The sequence below is a fragment of the Sapajus apella genome, unplaced genomic scaffold, assembly GCF_009761245.1.
Source record: "Sapajus apella isolate SASKATOON/1434 unplaced genomic scaffold, GSC_monkey_1.0 scaffold182, whole genome shotgun sequence".
NCBI lineage: Eukaryota > Metazoa > Chordata > Mammalia > Primates > Cebidae > Sapajus > Sapajus apella.
The window spans coordinates 281,159-300,900 of NW_022437122.1; the positions used below are offsets into that span (position 1 = coordinate 281,159).

At 53.3% G+C, this 19,742-nt stretch overlaps 2 protein-coding genes across 9 annotated transcripts in view; one reads left to right on the forward strand and one right to left on the reverse strand.

The window, feature by feature from the left end:
* Nucleotides 1–12,029, forward strand: part of CARD19 (caspase recruitment domain family member 19) — an 18,301-nt gene extending 6,272 nt beyond the window's left edge. Inside the window, exons 2-6 of one of the 6 annotated variants that reach the window (XR_004265488.1) lie at nucleotides 6,357–6,510; nucleotides 9,158–9,311; nucleotides 10,640–10,699; nucleotides 10,964–11,035; nucleotides 11,739–12,029. Coding sequence is in view for 3 of the 6 variants with exons in the window: in XM_032268513.1 (XP_032124404.1) it covers nucleotides 6,357–6,499; nucleotides 9,158–9,311; nucleotides 10,640–11,035; nucleotides 11,739–11,854 (809 nt within the window). In the remaining 3 variants the exon portion in view is untranslated. Of the gene's footprint in view, nucleotides 1–6,356; nucleotides 6,511–9,157; nucleotides 11,036–11,738 lie in introns of all 6 variants that reach the window. The other 5 variants (XM_032268514.1, XR_004265487.1, XR_004265489.1 and 2 more) reach the window with 5 other exon arrangements.
* A 6,905-nt stretch (nucleotides 12,030–18,934) lies between these two features.
* The window catches only part of NINJ1 (ninjurin 1), a 12,929-nt gene continuing 12,121 nt past the window's right edge, over nucleotides 18,935–19,742 (reverse strand). For 2 of the 3 annotated variants that reach the window (XM_032268517.1, XM_032268519.1), the window contains exon 3: nucleotides 18,936–19,637. In XM_032268517.1, coding sequence (XP_032124408.1) covers nucleotides 19,402–19,637 — 236 coding nt within the window. In that variant the 3' untranslated portion in view covers nucleotides 18,936–19,401. Of the gene's footprint in view, nucleotides 19,638–19,742 lie in introns of all 3 variants that reach the window. The other variant, XM_032268518.1, reaches the window with a different exon arrangement.

Here is a 19,742-nt window from a genome sequence, read left to right on the forward strand (position 1 = left end):
TCTCGGCTCACTGCAAGCTCCGCCTCCTGGGTTCAGGCAATTCTCCTGCCTCAGCCTCCTGAGTAGCTGGGATTACAGGCACGCACCACCATGCCCAGCTAATGTTTTTGTATTTTTAGTAGAGACAGGGTTTCGCCATGTTGACCAGGATGGTCTCCATCTCTTGACCTCGTGATCCACCCGCCTCGGCCTCCCAAAGTGCTGGGATTACAGGCTTGAGCCACCGCGCCCGGCCCAGTTGTAGGAGTTCTTTATGGAGTATGAATACTAATCCCTTGTGAGATATATGCTTTGCAAATATTTCTCCTATTTATGTGAACTGTTTTTTCACTCTCTTTTTTCCCACTCTTTTAATTAAAAATAGGGTTTAACTCTAGACTCTCTTATTCTATGCCAGTGACCCGTAAGTCTTTCTTTATGAAAGTACCACATTGTTTTCATTATTGTAGTTTTTTACACTAATTTTGGAAAGCAGGAAATATGAGTCTTCCAACCCTGTTTTGGTGGTGGTTGTGGTGATGGTGGTGGTGTTTTGTTTTGTTTTGCTTTTTTAAGATTTTTGTTGTTGGCTATACAGGTATCTTGAAATTCTATAGGAGTTGGCTTTTTCTATTTCTGCAAAAAACTCTTGAGGTTTTAATAGGGATTGCTTTCAATCTGTAGATTGCTTTGGGTAGTGCTTGCAGCAGTGTTTTGTGGTTTTCAGTGTACAAGATTTTCATCTTCTTGATTAAATTTTTCCCTAAGTATTTTATTCTTTTCAATGCTATTGTAAATTGAGTAGTTTTCCTAGTTTTTGGATTGTTCATTGTTAGTATGTAGAGATGAAATAATTTTGTGTGTTGATTTTATTATCTTGCAACCTTGCTGCATGATTTTAATTAGCTCCAACTTTAAAGAAAAAGATTTTGGCCATGTGCAGTGACTCACGCCTGTAATCCCAGCACTTTGGGAAGCCGAAGCAGGTGGATCACGAGGTCAAGAGATTGAGACCATCCAGGCCAACATGGTGAAACCCCATCTCTACTAAAAAATACAAAAAATTAGCTGGGCATGGTGGCACGCCAGTGTAGTTCCAGCTACTCAGGAGGCTGAGGCAGGAGAATTGCCTGAATCCAGGAGTGGAGGTTGCAGTGAGCCGAGGTTGCACCACTGCACGCCAGCCTGGCGCCTGGTGACAGAGTGAGACTGTCTCAATAAAAAAAAAAAAAAAAAAAAAAGATTTTAGGGTTTTCTCTGTATAAAATCACATCATCTGTGAACAGAAAAAAGTTTACTTTTTCCTATACAATTTGGATGCCTTTTATTTCCTTTTCCTTTTCTTGACTAATTGCTCTGGTTAGAACTTCCAATACTAGGTTGAATAGAAGTGGTGAAAGTAGACATCTTCATTTTCTTCCTGATCTTAAAGAGAAAGCTTTCAGTCTTTCACCATTAAGGTATGATGTGAGCTGTGGGCTTTTCATATAAAAATATCCTTCAACAGGCTGGGTGAGGTGGCTCTACCTGTAATCCCAGCACTTAGATCCCAGCACTTTGGGAGGCCAAGGCAGGTGGATCACAAGGTCGACAGATGGAGACTATCCTGGCCAACATGGTGAAACCCCATCTCTACTAAAAATGCAAAAATTAGCTGGGCCTGGTGACACATGCCTGTAATCCCAGCTACTCGGGAGGCTGAAGCGGAAGAATCACTTGAACCCAGGAGGCGGAGGTTGCAGTGAGCTGAGGTTGTACCACTGCGCTCCAGCCTGGTGACAGAGAAAGACCCTGTCTCAAAAAAAAAAAAAAAAAACTGAGGATGTTCAAATCCCTTATGTAAAATGGTATAATATTTGCACCTACACACATCCTCCCATATATTTTAAATCATCTCTAAGTTACTTATAATACCTAATACAATGTAAATGCTATGTAAATAAGTATTATACTGTATTTTTAAAGCTTGTATTTTTTGTTGTATTGTTATTTTTTATTGCTCTTTCCCAAATATTTTATATCTGTTGTTGATTTAATCCCTGGATATGGAAGCTTCAGAGACAGAGTGCCCACTCTATGGCCTTTATCATGTTGAGGAAGTTTCCTTCTGTCTTAGTCTGTTTTGTGCTGCTGGAACAGAACACTTGAAACTGGGGAATTTATAATGAGCAGAAATTTTTAGGCTCATGCTTCTAGAGGTTTGGAAGTCCAAGCTGGCATCTGGTGAGGGCCTTCTTGATGTGTGATCCCACGGTGGAAGGCAGAAGGGCTAGAGAGAATAAGAAGGAGCAAGAGAGGAAGAAACAAACGTGAAGCTTCAAGCCCTTTTATGATTGGCATTAATCCATTCGTGATGGTAGAGCCCTGATGACCTACACACCTCTCGTTGGGCATTCTCTCTCAGTACTGTTACATTGGGCATTAAGTTTCCAATACATGCTTTTTGACACATTCAAACCATAGCATCTTCTAGACCTAATTAATTGAATGTTTATATCAAGAAAGGAATTTGACATTTATCAAATGCTTTTTCTGCATCAACTGAGATGGCTATGTAATTTTTTTCCTTCATCTTATTAATGCAGTATACTTCCTTGATAGATTTTTTTCATTTTTACATGTTGAACCATCCTTGTATTCCAGGAATAAATCAATCTATAATTCTTTTAATATGCTGCTGAATTTGATTTGTTAGTATTTTGCTGATTTTTCCATCAATATACATAAGGAGTATTGGTCTGTAGTGTTCTTTTCCATTTTTCTCTTTTTGCAGACACAAGGTCTTGCTGTGTTGCCCAAGTGATCTTGAATTCCTGGCCTCAAGTGACTCTCTTGCTTGTCTCCCAAAGTGGTTTTCTTTTCTTAAAGCGTCTTTGTCTGACTTTGGAATCAGAGTGAAGCTGACCTCATAGAATTAGTTATGGAGTGTTCCCTCCTCTTCAGTTTTTTTGGAAAAGTTTGAGGAGGATTGGTATTATTTCTTCTTTAAATGTATGCTAGAATTAATCAACAAAGCTATCTGGTCCTGAGCTTTTCTTTCCTGGGACATTTTTGATTAATGATTTAATCTTCTTACTAGTTATTGGTCAGGTTTTTTATTTCTTTGTGATTTAGTTTTGGTAGATTGCGTTTTGGGAATGTTTTCATTTCATTTATCCAATTTGTTGGTATACAGATGTTCATAGTATATTCTTATATTCCTTTTTATTTCTGTAAAGTTCATGGTAATGTCCTCACTTTCAGTCCTGATAATAGTAATTTGAGTCTTGTTTTTGTCAGTCTAGCTAGCTTCGTCATTTTTATTGGTCTTATCAGAGAATCAACTTTGGTTTTCTTGATTTTTCTCCACAGTTTTTTGATTATTTCATTTGTGTTCACCGTAATCTTTATTATTTCCTTCCTTCTGTGACCTTTGGGTTTAGTTTGCTCTTCAATCTCTCTGGTCTTTACTCTTTCCTTTTCTCATTCCTTAAGTTGTAATGTTAGGTTACTGATTTAAGATTTTTTAAAATATATGCATTTGCAACTGTAATTTGCCCTCTCAGCATTGCTTTTGCTGCATCCCAGGTTTTGGTGTGGTATAGGGTCTTTGTGTGTGTGTGTGTGTGTGTGTGTATGTGTGTGTGTCTGTGTGTATGGTTTTCTCATGTAATTTTCTAATTTCCCTCATGATTTCTTTTTTGATCCATTGGTTGTTTGTTTGAGACAGAGTCTCACTCTGTCATCCAGGCTGGAGTGCAGTGGTGCAATTTCAGCTCACTACAACCTCCACTTCCCAGGTTGAAGCAAATTCTTGTGCCTCAGCCTCCCAGGTAGCTGGGATTACTGGTGTGCATCACCATGTACGGCTAATTTTTGTATTTTTAATAGAGATGGGGTTTCGCCATGTTAGCCAGGCTGGTCTCGAACTCCTGGCCTTAAGTGATCTGACTGCCTCAACTTCCCAAAGTACTGGGATTACAGGTGTGAACCACCACGCCTGGCCTCATTGGCTATTTAATTTTATCATATTTGTGAGTTTTTCAGTTTTCTATTATTGATGTATGTCTTCATTCTATGTGATCAGAAAATATTATTGTATGATTTTAACCTTTTTAAATATTTTAAAACTTATTTTTGGCCAGGCGTGTTGGCTCACACCTGTAATCCCAGCACTTTGGGAGGTCGAGGTGGATGGATCATGAAGTCCAGAGATCAAGACCATCCTGGCCAGTCTCTGCTAAAAATACTAAAACATTAGCTGGGCGAGGTGGCACACCCCTGTAGTCCCAGCTGCTTGGGAGGCTGAGGCAGGAGAATCGCTTGAACCCAGGAGATGGAGACTGCAGTAAGCTGAGATCGCACCACTGCACTATAGCCTGGGCAACAGTGTGAGACTCTGTCTCAAAAAACAAATAAATAAATAAAACTCGTTTTGTGGCCTATCTAGGGGAATGTTTCATGTGCACTTGAGAAAAATGTCTATTCTCTATGATTGGAGATAGTGTTCTATATATGTCTACCAGGTATAATTGGCTTATGGTGTTGCTGGAGTCCTCTCGTTCCTCATTTATCTTCTGTCTGGTGGTTCTATCTCTTATTGTAGGTGGTGTTTTGAAGTCTCCAAATACAGAGATATCTATTTCTCCCTTCAATTCTGCCAGTGTTTGCTTCGTACATTTTGAAGCTCTGATATTTGGTGCATATATGTTTATAACTGTTACATATTCTTGATGGATTTATCCTTTTATTAATACATAATATGCTTTTTAATCTCTTGTCACAGTTTTTACTTACAGTCTATTTTGTCTGATATTAGTATAGCTACCTCAGCTCTCTTTTGGTTACTATTTGTATAGGATTTTTTTTACATCCTTTCATTTTCAACCTCTTTGTGCCTTTAGATCTGAAGTGAGTCTTTTGTAGACAGCATATAGTTGTATCATGTTTGAAAAATCCATTCTGCCAATCTATGCCTTTTGATAGGAAAGTTTGGCTGGGCATGGTGGCTCACGCCTGTAATCCCAGCACTTTGGAAGGCTGAGGCAGGCAGATCACCTGAGGTCAAGAGTTTGACACCAGCCTGGCCAACATGGTGAAACCCTGTCTCTACTAAAAAAAACCTGCAAAACTAGCCAGGCATGGTGGCACATGCCTGTAATCCCAGGGAGAATTGCTTGAACCCAGGATGAAGAGGTTGCAGTGAGCCGAGATCCGGCCATGGCATTCCAGCCTGGGCAGCACAGCAAGACTCCATCTCAAAAAAAAAAAAAAAAGAAAGTTTAACCTATTTACATTTGAAGTAACTGCTGACAAGGAATGCATTACTACTGCCATTTTGCTATTTTTTTCCTGTATGTCTTGTAGCTTTTTTGACCCTCATCTATTCTGTTACTGCTTTCTTTTGTATTTTGTTGATTTTTTTAGAGTAACACATTTAGATTCCCTTCTCATTTTCTTTTGTGTTATGTTCTCTAAATATTTAATTTGTGTTTTCCCCTCTGTCCATGGGGAAACAGGACAAGCTGCCACAAGTCTGTAAGGTGACGCACTTGTTCAGTCCCCTGGCTCAGTCCCCGCGGGGATCCTGTGCCCCATCCTCTCCATGCCCTCCCATCGTCACTCCGCCGCTCAGCCTTAAAGATCTGTCATTCTAAGAATCATTCTTAATGGAACAGAATGGTACAATGATGTTTAATGGTGATTCTGGGGGAAAAAAAGGCAAGTGAAAAGCATTTCTAACTCTGGGAGAACTCACTGGTTTACTGTTGGTAGAAGCTTCTTAGGACCTTGAAGACACATTGTGTCCCATGGTGATGCCAGCACAGGCCACCCTGAGCCCTGTGTCCCTGTATCTGTGCCACTGTGAAGATCTGCAGAGCCCACGTCTGGGCATTCTCGATTTTGAACTCCGGAGCTCAAGTGGTCCACCCACCTCAGCCTCCCAAAATGCTGGCATTACAAGCGTGAGCCATCATGCCTGGTCTGAGCCACTGCGCCTGGCCCTGGGCATTCTGAGCCACCTGTGTCACCTGTGCCTTCCGCAGACATCAGCTGTTTCCTGATGGCCCTGCAGGTAGCCCTTGAAAAGTGGATTCTTAGCCCCTCTGAGTTTGTTTTCTGTGATAAGCTCTGTGAAAGTGGGTTTCCACCACAACCCCTCACTTCGACCCTCTGACGAGGCGGGTTGGCAGGAGGCAGATTGGCAGGCCAGGGGCAGCTCTCAGCTGTGCAATGTGCACCACACAGGCTGGGATGGCTGTGACCCTGCAGATGTACCCTCTTGGTGGGCACCCTCCTCAGGGGCGATGCCCTCCTGTGGTCAGTGTCAGCATGAGGCTGCTGTCTCTGGTCCCCTTGGGCTGTGCTGGCTCATACACCTGTGCTCTCTGTTTTAGATCAGACCTACTGCGACCGCCTGGTGCAGGACACGCCTTTCCTGACAGGCCACGGGCGCTTGAGTGAGCAGCAGGTGGACAGGATCATCCTCCAGCTGAACCGCTACTACCCACAGATCCTTACCAACAAGGAGGCGGAAAAGGTGCTGAGGAGGTGAGGGGGGTGCCCGAGACACTGTGCAGTTTCCCTTCCTTTCTGGGCTGGGAGAAGCTGGTGACCGGCCCTGGGTCATTCTCTCACAGGACGACACACTAGGTATGTCAGGATTCAGAGGTGACACATCTGGACCTGGCTATTAAGGCTGCCTGAGCTATAAACTGGCCCTTTGGGGTAAGCCCAGATGAGATCAGAACATCATCAGGTCTCTGTGCCTCGGTTTCTTCATATGTAATTGGGCTTGCTGTCCCCTTCCCCAGTGGCCGGGAGGGTTACAGGAGATAACACGTGATGACACACGAAGCACACGACAGTATAAGACGCGGTAGGTGGGAGAGACGAGACAGGGGATGAGAGGGAAGGCTGAGGAGGGAGGGGCAGAGGGAGAGCTGAAGTGGGATGGGGACCAGAGGTTGGGCCTGGCCCACCCCAGTGCCACAGGGCTTTGCACTCTGCATCTTCCGAAGGTTCAAAGTGGGCAAATGTTGCTTCCTTTTCTCTAATTTCTACGTTGCTGTACGAGGCTGGAAAGCCCAGCATGTCACAGGTAGGCAGCCCAGCATGTCACAGGTAGGCAGCCCAGCATGTCACAGGTAGGCAGCCCAGCATGTCACAGGTAGGCAGCCAAGCTTCTAGGCAAGCAGATGCTGACCCACAGCCGCACCTCACTCTGCCCCTCTCAGCAGTGCTGAGCCGGTTGGTCCCCCAAGAGCCCCAGCTTCCCCATGGTGGAGTGGACGCCTTGAGCCCTGGGCTGGCAGGTGTGGTGAGGACTGGCTGAGCTGAGCCAAGTAAATGCCTGCCCAAGAGCCCTCGTCCCTAGACGGCCCTACAGCCCTGTCAGCAGCCATGCTCATCACCCATTTCACAGAGGTGGTCCCAAGGCCCAAGAGGCAGCCACTTGCCCAGGTCACTCATCTCAGGAGTGTCAGGTTACATCCTGAGTTCATCCTATTACATGGGAAAGTGCTCAGGGCCAGTGGCTGTCACTCTGTCCCATGGCCCTGGCCTCTCAGAGCTGCAGAGCTGGGCACACCAGGGTGGCTCTGCTGGAGATGGCATTTAAGATGCAATTCCTGGGTTCTGTCCTGGGAGGTCTGTTCTGCCCATCCCCCCAGTGCCCAGTGGCCCTGAGGGGACATAGGATGAGAGAGTTGGGTACCCCCTGCCGGCCCCACCCATGTCTGTGGCTCTGGTGCCCCTGCTGAGCCAGTTGTTCCTTGACAGCCATCACCAAGACCAGAGGGATGGGCTGTGGGTGCCAGAGACTGCTAGGCCTTTGGGGTACAGGTCCTGCCAGCCTCTTTCCCCTCTGGGTGACTACAATTGAGTCCCTTCTCCTCTTGGAGCTGTCATTTCCTCACGTAGCAAGGGGTCATGATGCCACATGCAGGGCTGTCCTGAGGGTTGGAGCATTTCCTGGACCAGTGAGGTTGGCCCACAGCAGAACAGGAGTCAACACAGGCCCTGCTCCCGGCTCAGGTGCTGCTTCTGCTATGACGGTGGTACGGTCATTTTGCAAGTTAGGCGCTCAAATCCATCACTTATTATTGTAATTGAAGTCTAATACATGTTCACTTTTTAAAAGTTGAGAAAGTTTCAGATGTTTATACAAAGAAAAGCACATATTTCTTCCTCCCAGGCACCGTAGCTCCTGTCACCCATGTGTCTGCCATTTCCATACTGCCAGGGAATGGCAACTCCGGTTCCCTGTGGCCGTGTAGAATGGTATGTTGCCACCAGGTGGCAGCACCAGGCCACAGACTCCTGGTCCTACAGGTCAAGTCCCAGTGTGGCCTGTCCACTGACCTTGAGAACCACACATTTCTCTGTCAGACACATCAAAAGAGCCAATACGTTCATCAACCTTTTTTTTTTTTTTTCTGTTTTTTGTTTTGAGATAGAGTCTCTGTGGCCCAGGCTGGAGTGCAGTGGTGTGATCTCGGCTCAAAGCAACCTCCGCCTCCTAGCTTCAAGTGATCCTCTGGCCTCAGCCTCCCAAGTAGCTGGGATTACAAACATGTATCACCATACCTGGCTCATTTTTGGTACTTTTAGTAGAGACGGGGTTTTACTATGTTGGCCTGGCTGCTGTTAAACTCCCGGCCTGAAACTCCTGATCCGCCTGCCTCGGCCTCCCAAAGTGCTAGGATTATAGACATGAGCCATATAATGAGCTTCAACTTATGTTTTAAATACTTGAATCACAGAAGTCAGCACTTATGCCATCACTTCATTGATTCCTGCCGTAGCCTACCGTGTGGGTTCATTATCCCCTTTTTACAAATGAAGAAACCAAGTCTCAGAGGGGTAGAGTAGCTGGCTAAAGTCACACAGGAAGCCACGCTAAGTCCCAACACTTGGAATGATGTCACTGGCCCTGTGCTTTCCTTGTGACCGCTCCCATCCTCAGTTTCCCAACCTCCCGCCCCACAGGGAGTATGAGGAGTAGCAGTGATACCTGCGACAGAGGCAGTGCCAGGCGCTGTGGTGTGTGGGTGGCGGGCAGGGTGTCACAGGGTCCAGCAGGTATCCTGACACCCGATGGGGAAGCTGAGGCTGGGGGCCTGAGCCTGGCACTCAGCCCTGCCCCACAGCCAGCCCCTCTTGCCTGATCCTCCCTGGCACCCCCTTGTACCCTCAGTTCCGGAACCCCAAGGCGTCCTTGCGTGTGCGGCTCTGTGACCTCCTGAGCCACCTGCAGCGGAGTGGCGAGCGGGACTGCCAGGAGTTCTACCGAGCCCTGTACATCCACGCCCAGCCCCTGCACAGCCGCCTGCCCAGCCGCCACGCTCTGCGTAAGTTTCACATCGCCAGCCACGCATGCTTGGTGCTGGCCCAGGGAGAGCACCCCAGCCTGCTGTTGATGGCATGGATGTCCTCCAGACCATCCAAGTCTGCTGCAGCCCAGGCCTGGCATCCCCTCTCACCCAGCCACTCGCTAGAGGCCACCCTGAGGGGAGAGTGTGGCAGGCTCAGGCAGTGCAGACGTCAGCCTCTGTCTCCACTCCCTCTCCTCCGTCTCTCTCATGGCAGTTTCCACGCAGAAGGGGGCATCCTGTACATCTACTCTTGCTCTTCCTTTTGTAGCCTCATTCCAGGGGGATCCCTTCATATCTACGTGGGTAGCAGCCTTGTTCCCACAGCTGCATGACGCTCCTAGGCGGTCCCAGCTGGAATTACCCAACCCCATGACAGGCCCTTTCATTGCAGCGATCTGCACACGTGCGGGTGTTTCCACAGGGCATTGCCGGGCACGGGTGGCTGGTCCCAAGCACGTGCATTTCGGTTTTGAGGTTCCTGTCCCCAGGCGGCATGCGGTCAGGCTCCGGGAGTCATGTGGATGCCAGTAGCCGGGGCCCTCAGAACTGCTAAGACCTGGGGGACACATCAAAGCGAAGATGGCAGCTTGGATCTGACGCCTCCATGCTCAGGGCCCTGGAGGACGGGTTGCTGCCCCTCGACATTCAGACAATAGGACAGAGACCAGAGGGACTGGACGGGGCTGGCTCATCCTAGGCTACTGGACTGGGGTCTCTCACCCCCTGGAGGCCTCCCAGCCTCCACAGGACACAATGCAGATGGTGGGCAGGGAGAGCTCAAGGGCAGGCCCAGCCCCAAAGGTAGGACTGTCTCTCCCTCCCCAGCCACGAGTATGCCTCAGGGGGCTTTCAGAACCAGGCAGGGCCAAGCCTTGGCCCTGCTGGAGGTAGAGCAGCTTCTATGGCTCCCAGGTGCCTAAAAGTCTCCAGCACGTCACAGGCTAGAGAGCCTCCCAGGGAGGCCTGGGCAGAAAGCTCCGGCCAACTGCACCCAGTGAGGCAGCCACCATGCTGACAGCACCCACGCTGTCCGCAGCTATGTTCGTGCCATGTTCGGTGCCTGTGGCCACCAGGGTGCAATGGCCCTCCGATGCCCATGGCCCTTGAAGTCACAAGAACTGGACCAGAGGAGAGAACCCAGACTGTGCATAGTTCCTAAGGAGGGCTGGCCTCATGTCCCACGGTCTGGTCCGGCCTGGCAGCCTCGGGAGGCAGTGATGGCCTGGGCTTCCTGCAGGGTGACCGGCTTGCCCTCTGGCCCTGCCCATTGACTGACTAACTGTGCTCTGTGGTTTTGTTTCCAGAGAACTCAGATTGCACAGAGCTAGACTCGGGCAGCCAGATCAGCGAGCTGAGTGACAGGGGTAACGCCTCCCTGCTGCCCCTCCCTCTCTCCCCCTCTCTCTTTACCCTCCCCAGGGCTCCATCTCCGCCTCAGGGGCTTCTCCACCCCGAGTCTGGCTCCATTCCTGGCCTTCTGTTGGTGACAGACCCCCTATGGTGCTCGCTTGGGGGCTCTTCAGGCAGCACCTCAGCCTGGCACCCCGACTCCCCTGCACAGCCCTGGGTCTCAGGACCCCACCCCTCTGAGGCCCAGGGGAGCCCTGTTCACACTGGCTTCTCCCCAGGACCCATGAGCTTCCTGGCTGGCCTGGGCCTTGCCGTGGGACTGGCCCTGCTCCTGTACTGCTATCCGCCAGGTGGGTGCAGGCGGACCCTCACGGGCTGGGCTTGCTTCCCCTCTGCCACCAAGCTAGGGCCCCGGACCCTGCCCAATTCAGGACCCCTTGGCCTCTCTGTACCTCAGTGTCCGTACTTGTGCAGTGGGATAGTGTCACCTGGCAGGGCTCATGAGAAATGGGATGTGAGGAGGCCCCCAGTGTCCACTGCCCCTAGCACCCTTGGGAACCAGAGAATGATGACCCTTAGTGGGAGGAGGGTGCAGCCAGGACTCCAGGTGTTAGAAGGCCCTGCCACACCTGTGACTTTGGCCACACCTCTGACCTTGAGCCATGTGGGGCCCTTGAGCAGGTCACATGCCCCAGGGCCTTGGGTCTCCACCAGCCACACCTGATGCAAGGAGCCTGCCAGGCCCCTCTGCTGGCACCTGGCCTGACCTGGCCTGTCTCCCCTTTTCTGTGATGCCTGAGTTTGTTGTGCTGGGAGGTCCACTGGGTGCAGGGACACAGGCACGCACGGCAGGACCCAAAGGCCCCTGGGGCACTTGGATGGGGGCTGGGGGGTCTGGAATCTGCCCAATTCTTGTCTTTTCAACTCAAGCCGAGACCATGACCGGGAAGGGCACCCTGCCCCAGTGCTCCCCCAACCCCCCCGTGGGAGGGATGAAAACAATTCACCTGTGGGACTGGCTTCCGAGCTTCTGCCTCCCATTTTGTCTTCTAGACCCCAAGGGCCTGCCAGGGACCCGGCGCGTCCTTGGCTTCTCACCTGTCATCATCGACAGACATGTCAGCCGCTACCTGCTGGCCTTCCTGGCAGATGACCTGGGGGGGCTCTGACACACCCCAGACCCAGGGCCTCCCCTGCCACTCAACCAAAGAGTCCTCCAGCCAGCCCAACAAGGGCTGCAGCTTCTTTTTCTAAATGCTTATTTTTCATTATTTATAATTTGTGTAAGAAACGCATCTTCACCTTACAAGGTGCTGACCCATATTAAATATTCAAGTTCCGTCAGCCTACCTCATTCCTCAACTTCAGAAGGGTTTCAGAGATTATTGCAGCTATGGCTGCTCCCCCTGGGGCTGGACCCTGGTGTTCCCGGCATCCCCAGCTGCTGGCATGATGTCAGACAGGAGCCCTCCACATGGGCTCACCTGCCTCAGATATAAGCCCCCAGGCAGCACCCCCAAACCTCAGATGGCCCCACACACACACTGTCCCCTCCCACCTCAGATGCCCCCACACACACACTGTCCCCTCCCACCTCAGATGCCCCCACATACACTGTCCCCTCCCACCTCAGATGCCCCCACACTGTCCCCTCCCACCTCAGATGCCCCCACACACTGTCCCCTCCCACCTTAAATGCCCCCCCACACACACTGTCCCCTCCTCCCACCTTGTGTGACACACACACACACACACACACACACACACACACACACTCTCTGGCCGCTGAGCCTGGGCAGAGACCTGATCTCTGCCTTGTCCGCTCTTCCCGGAAGCCTTTTTGTGGGGAAACAACAGTATTTCTCAACCCACAGAATCATCGTGAGTTTGCGTTTTCCAGGGGGTTTCTGGAGACACCCAGGCTTTGCCTCAGAAGGAGGCGGTAGAGGGGTGAAGCCACTGGAGGGGCAAGGGGATGGGCGCGGCTCCCGGAGGGGCCCTGCTCAGTCACAGGGTCACCGCACAGGACCGTGGGAACCAGGCTGCTGGTGGAGTATGGACCCCGGGCTGTGACCTCTGATTACCCAGCGGCCCTGCTGCTTTGGTCATCACAGTGCCTGCCCCTTCAGGGAACCGAGGGCTGGAGCAAGGAAAGCTAGGGCCTTGGAGCCCTCCCACCTGCTGGGCTGCCCCGTGCCCATGGTGGGGGGACAGCCGGGGGACAGCCCTGGCTGCTGTCTCCCTCCTCCACCCTGAGCCATGGGCCTGGGGCATGTGCTCCAGCCTCAGCCCATCTGCCCACCTGTAAAATGGGAGCCCTGCCCGGGACTCCTCCTTCAGCTGGGCTCTGTCCCAGCCCCCTCCCCCACAGAAATCCGGTTAGGAATTCACCTCCTGGTTCCAGCTGCGAAGAACTGTCACACACTTAGTGAAGGTGACAGATGTCTGGGTCAAGGGTGTAGACAGGCATGACTTGCCCCTGGAGGGTGATGGAGGGGTCTCCAGGGACACTAACATTCTATTACTGTGTCAGCTGAAGGCAGGAAACCTCCCAGGCAGCAGGACTCAGGCTGGTGTGCGGCCGGGCAGGTCCTTGGTGGCCCCACCTGAGGCCCTGGAGGACACACACACCTCCTCAGGGCTGCCTGACATGACCTGAGGCCCTGACTCCCCAGGCCCCTGGGCGGGATGTCATTCCTCAGTGAGGGGCCGCCTGGCCCTGGGACTGCTGCCTTGCCTGTCCATCTGTGTGCACCACCACCCTGCCCCACACTCAGCCACCCACAGCCCCATCTCTGACTAACTGGACTCAAGCCTGGGGCTGAGTCTGTGACATCCCCGACCATCAGCCAGGTCCCCTCTTGCATCTGCCGCCTTCAGCCTGGTGGGTCCCCCACAGGACCTCCCCTTTGAGGCTGGAGCCTGGAGGAGAGAAAACAATGGGCACTCACGTCTGGCCTCAGCCACCCATCAGGCCCTGCCCTGCCAACCACCGGGCCAACCAGTTCCCGTGACCAGCAGTGAACTAGGTCCTCCAAAGAGAGGAAGGCCCCTTTGGGCCCCCTTGAGTCCCCACCTCCACACCACACACGCAGATGGCGGTGTCCTGCACCTCCACACCTGTGCTGCGGGGGTTCAGGCAAAGACCCTGCTGCTCCCTCCACTTGGGACTCCTTACCAGCCCCACCCATCAACTCATCCTTCAGAGCTACCCGGAATGCCATCTCCTCCAGGAAGCCCTCATGATACCCCAGTAAGAAGAACAGTTTCCTCCAGGCTGCCACACCTGGACATGGGACGTTGTTCTCACATCCAGAACTGTGCCAGAAATGGTAGGGGATGCTGGGGTTGAGGGGACTCCCATTACCAAAGCTTCAGTGTGACAGAGGAGATGTGGGAGAGCTGAAGCGGTCATGCAGAGGGCTGTGAGGGACAGTAAATGAAGGAAAGGGGGTGTGAGGGAGGGAGCTTCAGTGTGGGAGGGAGATGAAGGAAGGGGAATGAGGGGGGTGGGGAGGAGGTGAGGGAGGGGGTAAGGGAGGGGTGAGAGAGGGGTGAGGGAAGGAGTTGGGGGCGAGGGAGGGGGTGAGGCAGGGGTGGGGAGGTGAGGGGGTGAGGAAGGGGTCTGAGGGAGGGGTGTTGGGAGGCCTAGTATGGAACCCAGGAGAGTAATTGCCTAAGGTCAGCAAGGACACAGGGCACTTGAGCTCAGAGCCCGGAAGTACAGCTGGGTCTTGCACAACCCAGGGCCGGGTCTGGGACAGATGACCCTGTTGACTGCAAACACAGGCCGGGTTTTGGTGGTGCTGACGCAGCTTTGTTGTGCTGCTGCTTCCAGTCCTGCAGGCTCAGCGCCTTCTGAGCAGGGCCAGTGGCTCCTCCCCAGAGGCTCACAGGGGCCCTGCCCACCCAGTGCCTCTCATACCTCTGCAGGAACCTGGGTCTCAGCAACCACAGGGTCTGTCCTTCCTTGGGTGGGCCCTGGACACCCACCCTCATGCAGACATGCTCAGAATCTGGGAGGGGGTCCAGCCTCTGTGCTCCCCACTGTCCCCAGCACCTGAGGGGGCACTTGGGATTGGGGGCATGCTGTTGTCACCACAGCCTGCTGGGGTCACATCACAGCTCAGAGCCTTCTCCCCCGAGCTGTAAGGTTAGCACGAGAATTGGGACTCTGGCCAGTGAGGAACACCCACACTCCTGCAGCTGGGGTCTGGCTGAGCAAATGCTGGATGGGTGTCAGTGGGACCCCAAATCCTGATCAGATCTGGAGAGGGAACCTTGCAGAGGAGCTGGGGGTGGGGGTGTGTCTCCATAGAGCAGGCTGCAGCCACAGGTGGAGGGAGTGAGCTACACTGCCTAAAACGGCCCGGCCCTGGAGGCAGCTGGTGGGAGACCCCAGCCGTCCCTGGCTGGAAGGACAAGGATGTGCTGGGCTGCGGGCCACAGAGGCAGCGGCTGGAGGGGCAGCTTCCTCCGGTCACACCAGGTCAACAGCACCTGGAGTTAGTGATTCCCCTAAAGTATCTGAGAAAAAGACAAGAAAAATATGAAAGCATCTGGACCTTTTTTTTTTTTGAGACAAAAATCTCTCACTCTGTCACCCAGGCCAGAGTGCAGTGGCGCGATCTCAGCTCGCTGCAACCTGCGCCTCCCGGGTTCAAGCAATTCTCGTGCCTCAGGCTCCTGGGTAGCTGGGATTACAGGCATGTGCCACCACGCCCAGCTAATTTTTTTTGTATTTTCAGTAGGGTCATGAACTCCTGAGTTCAGGTGATCCACCCGTCTCAGCCTCCCAAAGTGCTAGGATTATAGGCGTGAGCCACCACCCCTGGCCCAGCCCTCTGATTTTTAAGAATAATGCAGTGAGGAAACAGGCACTCCCCTCTGATTGTAGGCAGGTGGAAGAGGAGGCCCTAGGAAATAAAAGGGAGGGCTGGGCATAGCGTGTGGCATGGATCCCGTCCCAAACGGCCACCTCCTCAATACACCTGGAATCAGCTGCTCCTCCCTGAGGAGGGGACTCCCATTACCAAAGCTTCAGTGTGATGGAGGAGCTGTGGGAGAGCTGACCATGCCTGGGCCCAGCACCCCTTGCACGGAGGCCCATCACCTTCCCCCTCATCTGCCATGAGCTGCCCTCGTCCTTCCTCTGGGCATGTGGAGTGAATGGGCCAGGTCCTTCAAGGATGAACCAGACAGAAAGCACTGCCCTGGGAGAGAGCCTGTAGATCCCTCTCCCAAGACTTAGACTCAGACATTTCCAGTGCTTTTAGGTGGGCAGGAATAAGTAGTGTCAAGGACACACACAGGGCACTTAAGTCGTGAAGAGACCCGAGCAAGGGATCCCTGTAAGGGAGCGAGGGGCTGAGACTGGGCTTCGGGCTGGCTCAGCGGTACCTCCTCACTTTGGAATAACCCACTGAGATCTATGTCTGCCTACGTATCTATCTTCTATCCATCATCTATCAAACTATCCATATGTCATCTATTTCTCATCTATCATCCATCCGTCAATCTGTTCATCTTTTACTTTTTTCCATCAAATTAATACAACAGCTTCTATCAATCTTCTCTGTATCTATCCATCCATCTACCCATCTAATCTATCTGTCCATCCATCCATCCATGTATCTACCATCTATCAATCTACCTAATCATCTCTCTATTATAAGAAAGAGGTTAGGAAACCCCCCCCCCATCGCGCTGTCCCTGTTGGTCATCCCCAGCTTTACGTGACTGTCCCCTACCTGCCTCTCCAACACCAGCCCAGTTCACAGGGCTTGTGTACAGCCTGTCCTCGCCCTCAAATCTTCTTCCCAGACTTCCGCATGGCCCCTTGCCGTCATCCCAGGTCGCCTACTGACCTCCCTGCCCATCCCTCCTGAGCTCCCTGTGTGTCCCTCCATGCCCACCCCCACCCAACTTAGCGGGTACATCTTGTTCACTTTCCAGGTCTCCCATGAGAACAGAGCTGGGTCCACAGGCAGGACAGGCTGGAGTGGATACCTCAGGTCCTAGGACCCCTTGGGGGCTGGCAAACCCTCCAAGAAGCTAGCGTGGCTCTGAGCAGCTCCTGGGCCTGTTTTTTGTCTGTCTCTTGGCTGCTGTGACAGGTGCACAGAACCTAGCACATACAGGCAGGTGAATGAGTTCTGCCCCAGACATTTCCTGAGCACCTACTATGTGCTGGACAGTGCTGGGGACACAGGCTGCAGGAAGGTGGTGGCATCTGGTGGGAGAGCCAGGTCAGGTTAAGGATCCTCAAATAGGAGACGCACAGACAGGAATGTGGGTGCCAAGCCCTGCTCCCGACTCCAGCAGAGCCCCTTGGCCCTCAGGAGACTCAGCAAGCAGAGCCCTCATTCTTGGAGTGCCCGCCCTGGACTTGGGCTGGACTCCAGGCCCCAGCTCCGGGGGGAGAATCCACCTGGCCAACCTGTCTCTGGCGACATGGACAGTGACTCTAACCCAAGGCACCAAAGCATAAACTGCAATGGGGCCGAGAGAGTGACCAGGGAGAGGCGGCATCAGACTGGTTAGAAAGGCCTCTGGGGCAACTTTAGAGCTAAGCCCCGCCAGCCGATGGAGGCCTGGAAGGAAGCTCTTCAGGGGGCAGCAGCACAGGCTGAGGACTGAGGCGGGAACCCCGGAAGTCAGGGTCAGAGCTGGTGGAGTGGCTGGTGAATGAGCCTGGGAGTTGGTAGGCAGGGAGGTTGGGGGCAGCCAGCATGGGTATCTGAGTAGGGGAGGCCACCTGGGCTCGGGGACTGCAGGGGTCAGGGTGGACACACCCAACTGGGATGGCCCAGGGCCCAGCACAGCCATCTGAGTTCAACCCTCCAGCTCGATCCAGGGAACTTCCTCTGCTGGCCAAAGGAGCAGCTAAGACGTGATGGTCGACATCCAGCTGCCCGTGCTCGAGGTCAGGCACACAGCGGGCCCTCCCTCCTGCTTGGCTGCCAGCCAGCCCACACCACAGGCCACGGCCACATCGGGGACCCAGCGCTGGGCAGCACGCATCTGAGTCAGCCCTGGCCACGCAACCTGTGGCCAAGGCCATATCTCCTCCTCTTGGAAGTGCGTTTCGCACCCACCATACACCTTCCCATCTTCCTTTTCAACTAGCGCATCACAGAGCCACTTTTTAAATCCTCCAAGGGACAAACACAAAAGCGGAGAGAACAGTGCCCGGAGTCCAGCTTCTCAGCATCCACACGGTTCACCAGATGCCACCGTTCTCCCCCACGAGCACTTCAGAGCAGCCCCCAGGTTAGAACCCTTCACTCATGAGTGCCTCTGCTGTCACTTCAGGAATGGGGCTGTGCAGACCTGGTGTCAACATGGACACAGGACTGCAGGGTGGGGGCCACTCATCCATCTGAGGAACCGAGAGCTGGAGCCACCCCAGGTCATGGGGCTCAGCCCGGATGGGGACAGAAGAAAAGTGATGAGGAAGTTAAGTGGGGCCTCAGCCGTGCTGGAGACCTCGCCCCTCCCCTGTGTGCCTGGAAGGCTGCTTGGAGGAAAGGGCAGAGGCTGGCAGGAGATGCTCAGGTACCTCACCTGAAAGGGCCAGGTTGGAGACCCACAGCCAGATGCTGAGGCAGTGTGGGAGGAAGGATGGGGCAGGGTGGCCCCACCCCCACCCGAGGCCACCAGATGCTCCGAATCTAGTGGGATGAGGGGCTGGGACTGGGAGGGGTGGTGGAGAGTGGGTAGTGGGGGTTTGGGGAACAGGAACCAAGGGAAAGAGAGTGAAGCGCCAGATACGGGAAGCCTAGGAGCCAGATTTCCACTGGGTGAGGGGTCCTGTGAGGCAGGTGGGCCCCAAGAGTCCAGGACCTGGTCCTGGCGTGGCTCTCAGCTCCCCTCTGCCCAGAAAATGTCCCCGCTGACCACAGGCATCACTGGACACCGTTGCAGGGAAGCAGCAACTTTGGACTTGGTAGGGGAGAGACCCAGAGGTAGAACCTCAAGAGAACAATGCAGCCGGGCAGGAAACAGCGCTGGAAGTGTGCCAGGAGGTACAGGACACCACCACACACCTGCTCCTGCCCGGGTCAGAGGTCACCAGGGGCTGCCGATGCCAAGGACCTCTGTGCCTAAAACCTCACCCCAAGCCAAGATTCTGGAGGGGGTGGCCCTGGCCAGAACCACGTGCTCCCGACGCCCCTGCAGGGCTGCTGGAGAGGGGACGGGAAGGCCAGGACCGGTCCAGCCCTGGGAGCAAGGAGGTGGCACATGGAGCCCGATGAGAAACATAGGCTTTATTAGTCATTCATAATTAGAAAAGTGGGTGCTGGGTTCAGCCTGTTCACTGCTGGTGCAGGGTATATGCAAGGTCTACGGCCCTCATGGGTCTGGCTGGCTCCCTCTTGATGGCCACCAAGCCCAGGCATTGAGACCAGAGCCAGTGGCTACCACAGGGCCAAAAGTCAGCTCTGGCTCTCCAGGGTCCCTGGGTTAGGCAGCAGGCAGATGCTGGAGTCACCAGGCAACCCAGACGGCCCACGGGAGATGGGGACGCTGGTGCTTCGGCAGAGGGAGAGACATCTCCTTGTCATTCTGGAATGTCCTGAGACAGAGGCGAGCCCTGGTCCCTCATCCAACCATCCACAGACCTGCTGTGTCCCTGGGTGGGTCGAGACCCTTCTCTGGGCACTGGTCTCCGCGGCTGGCCAGTTCTGACCCTCTGGGCCATTGTGGCCAGCTCCTATGTGCCAGGAGGGAGCTGCCTCCTGGGAACAGCAGCCAAGAGACAAGAGTGGCCTATCCCATGGCGGTCAGCCACAGTCAGAGCAAGGGCTGGTCCAGGGACATGGTGGAGATGAGGCCAGCCTGGGCTCTGGCAATCTGGGGAGTGCCACGTGCAGCAAGGTGGATACCTCACGGGTACAGCGGCTCCTGGGGTCAGGCAGCTGAGTTGCAGGGCAAGCGGCATCCAGGGTCCTGGAAAGGAGATACAGGAGAGGCTCTGAGTCTGCAAGGAGGGAGAGGAGGGCTCCGAGCCTGGGAAGGAGGGAGAGGAGAGTCTCTGGGTCTGGGAAGGAGGGA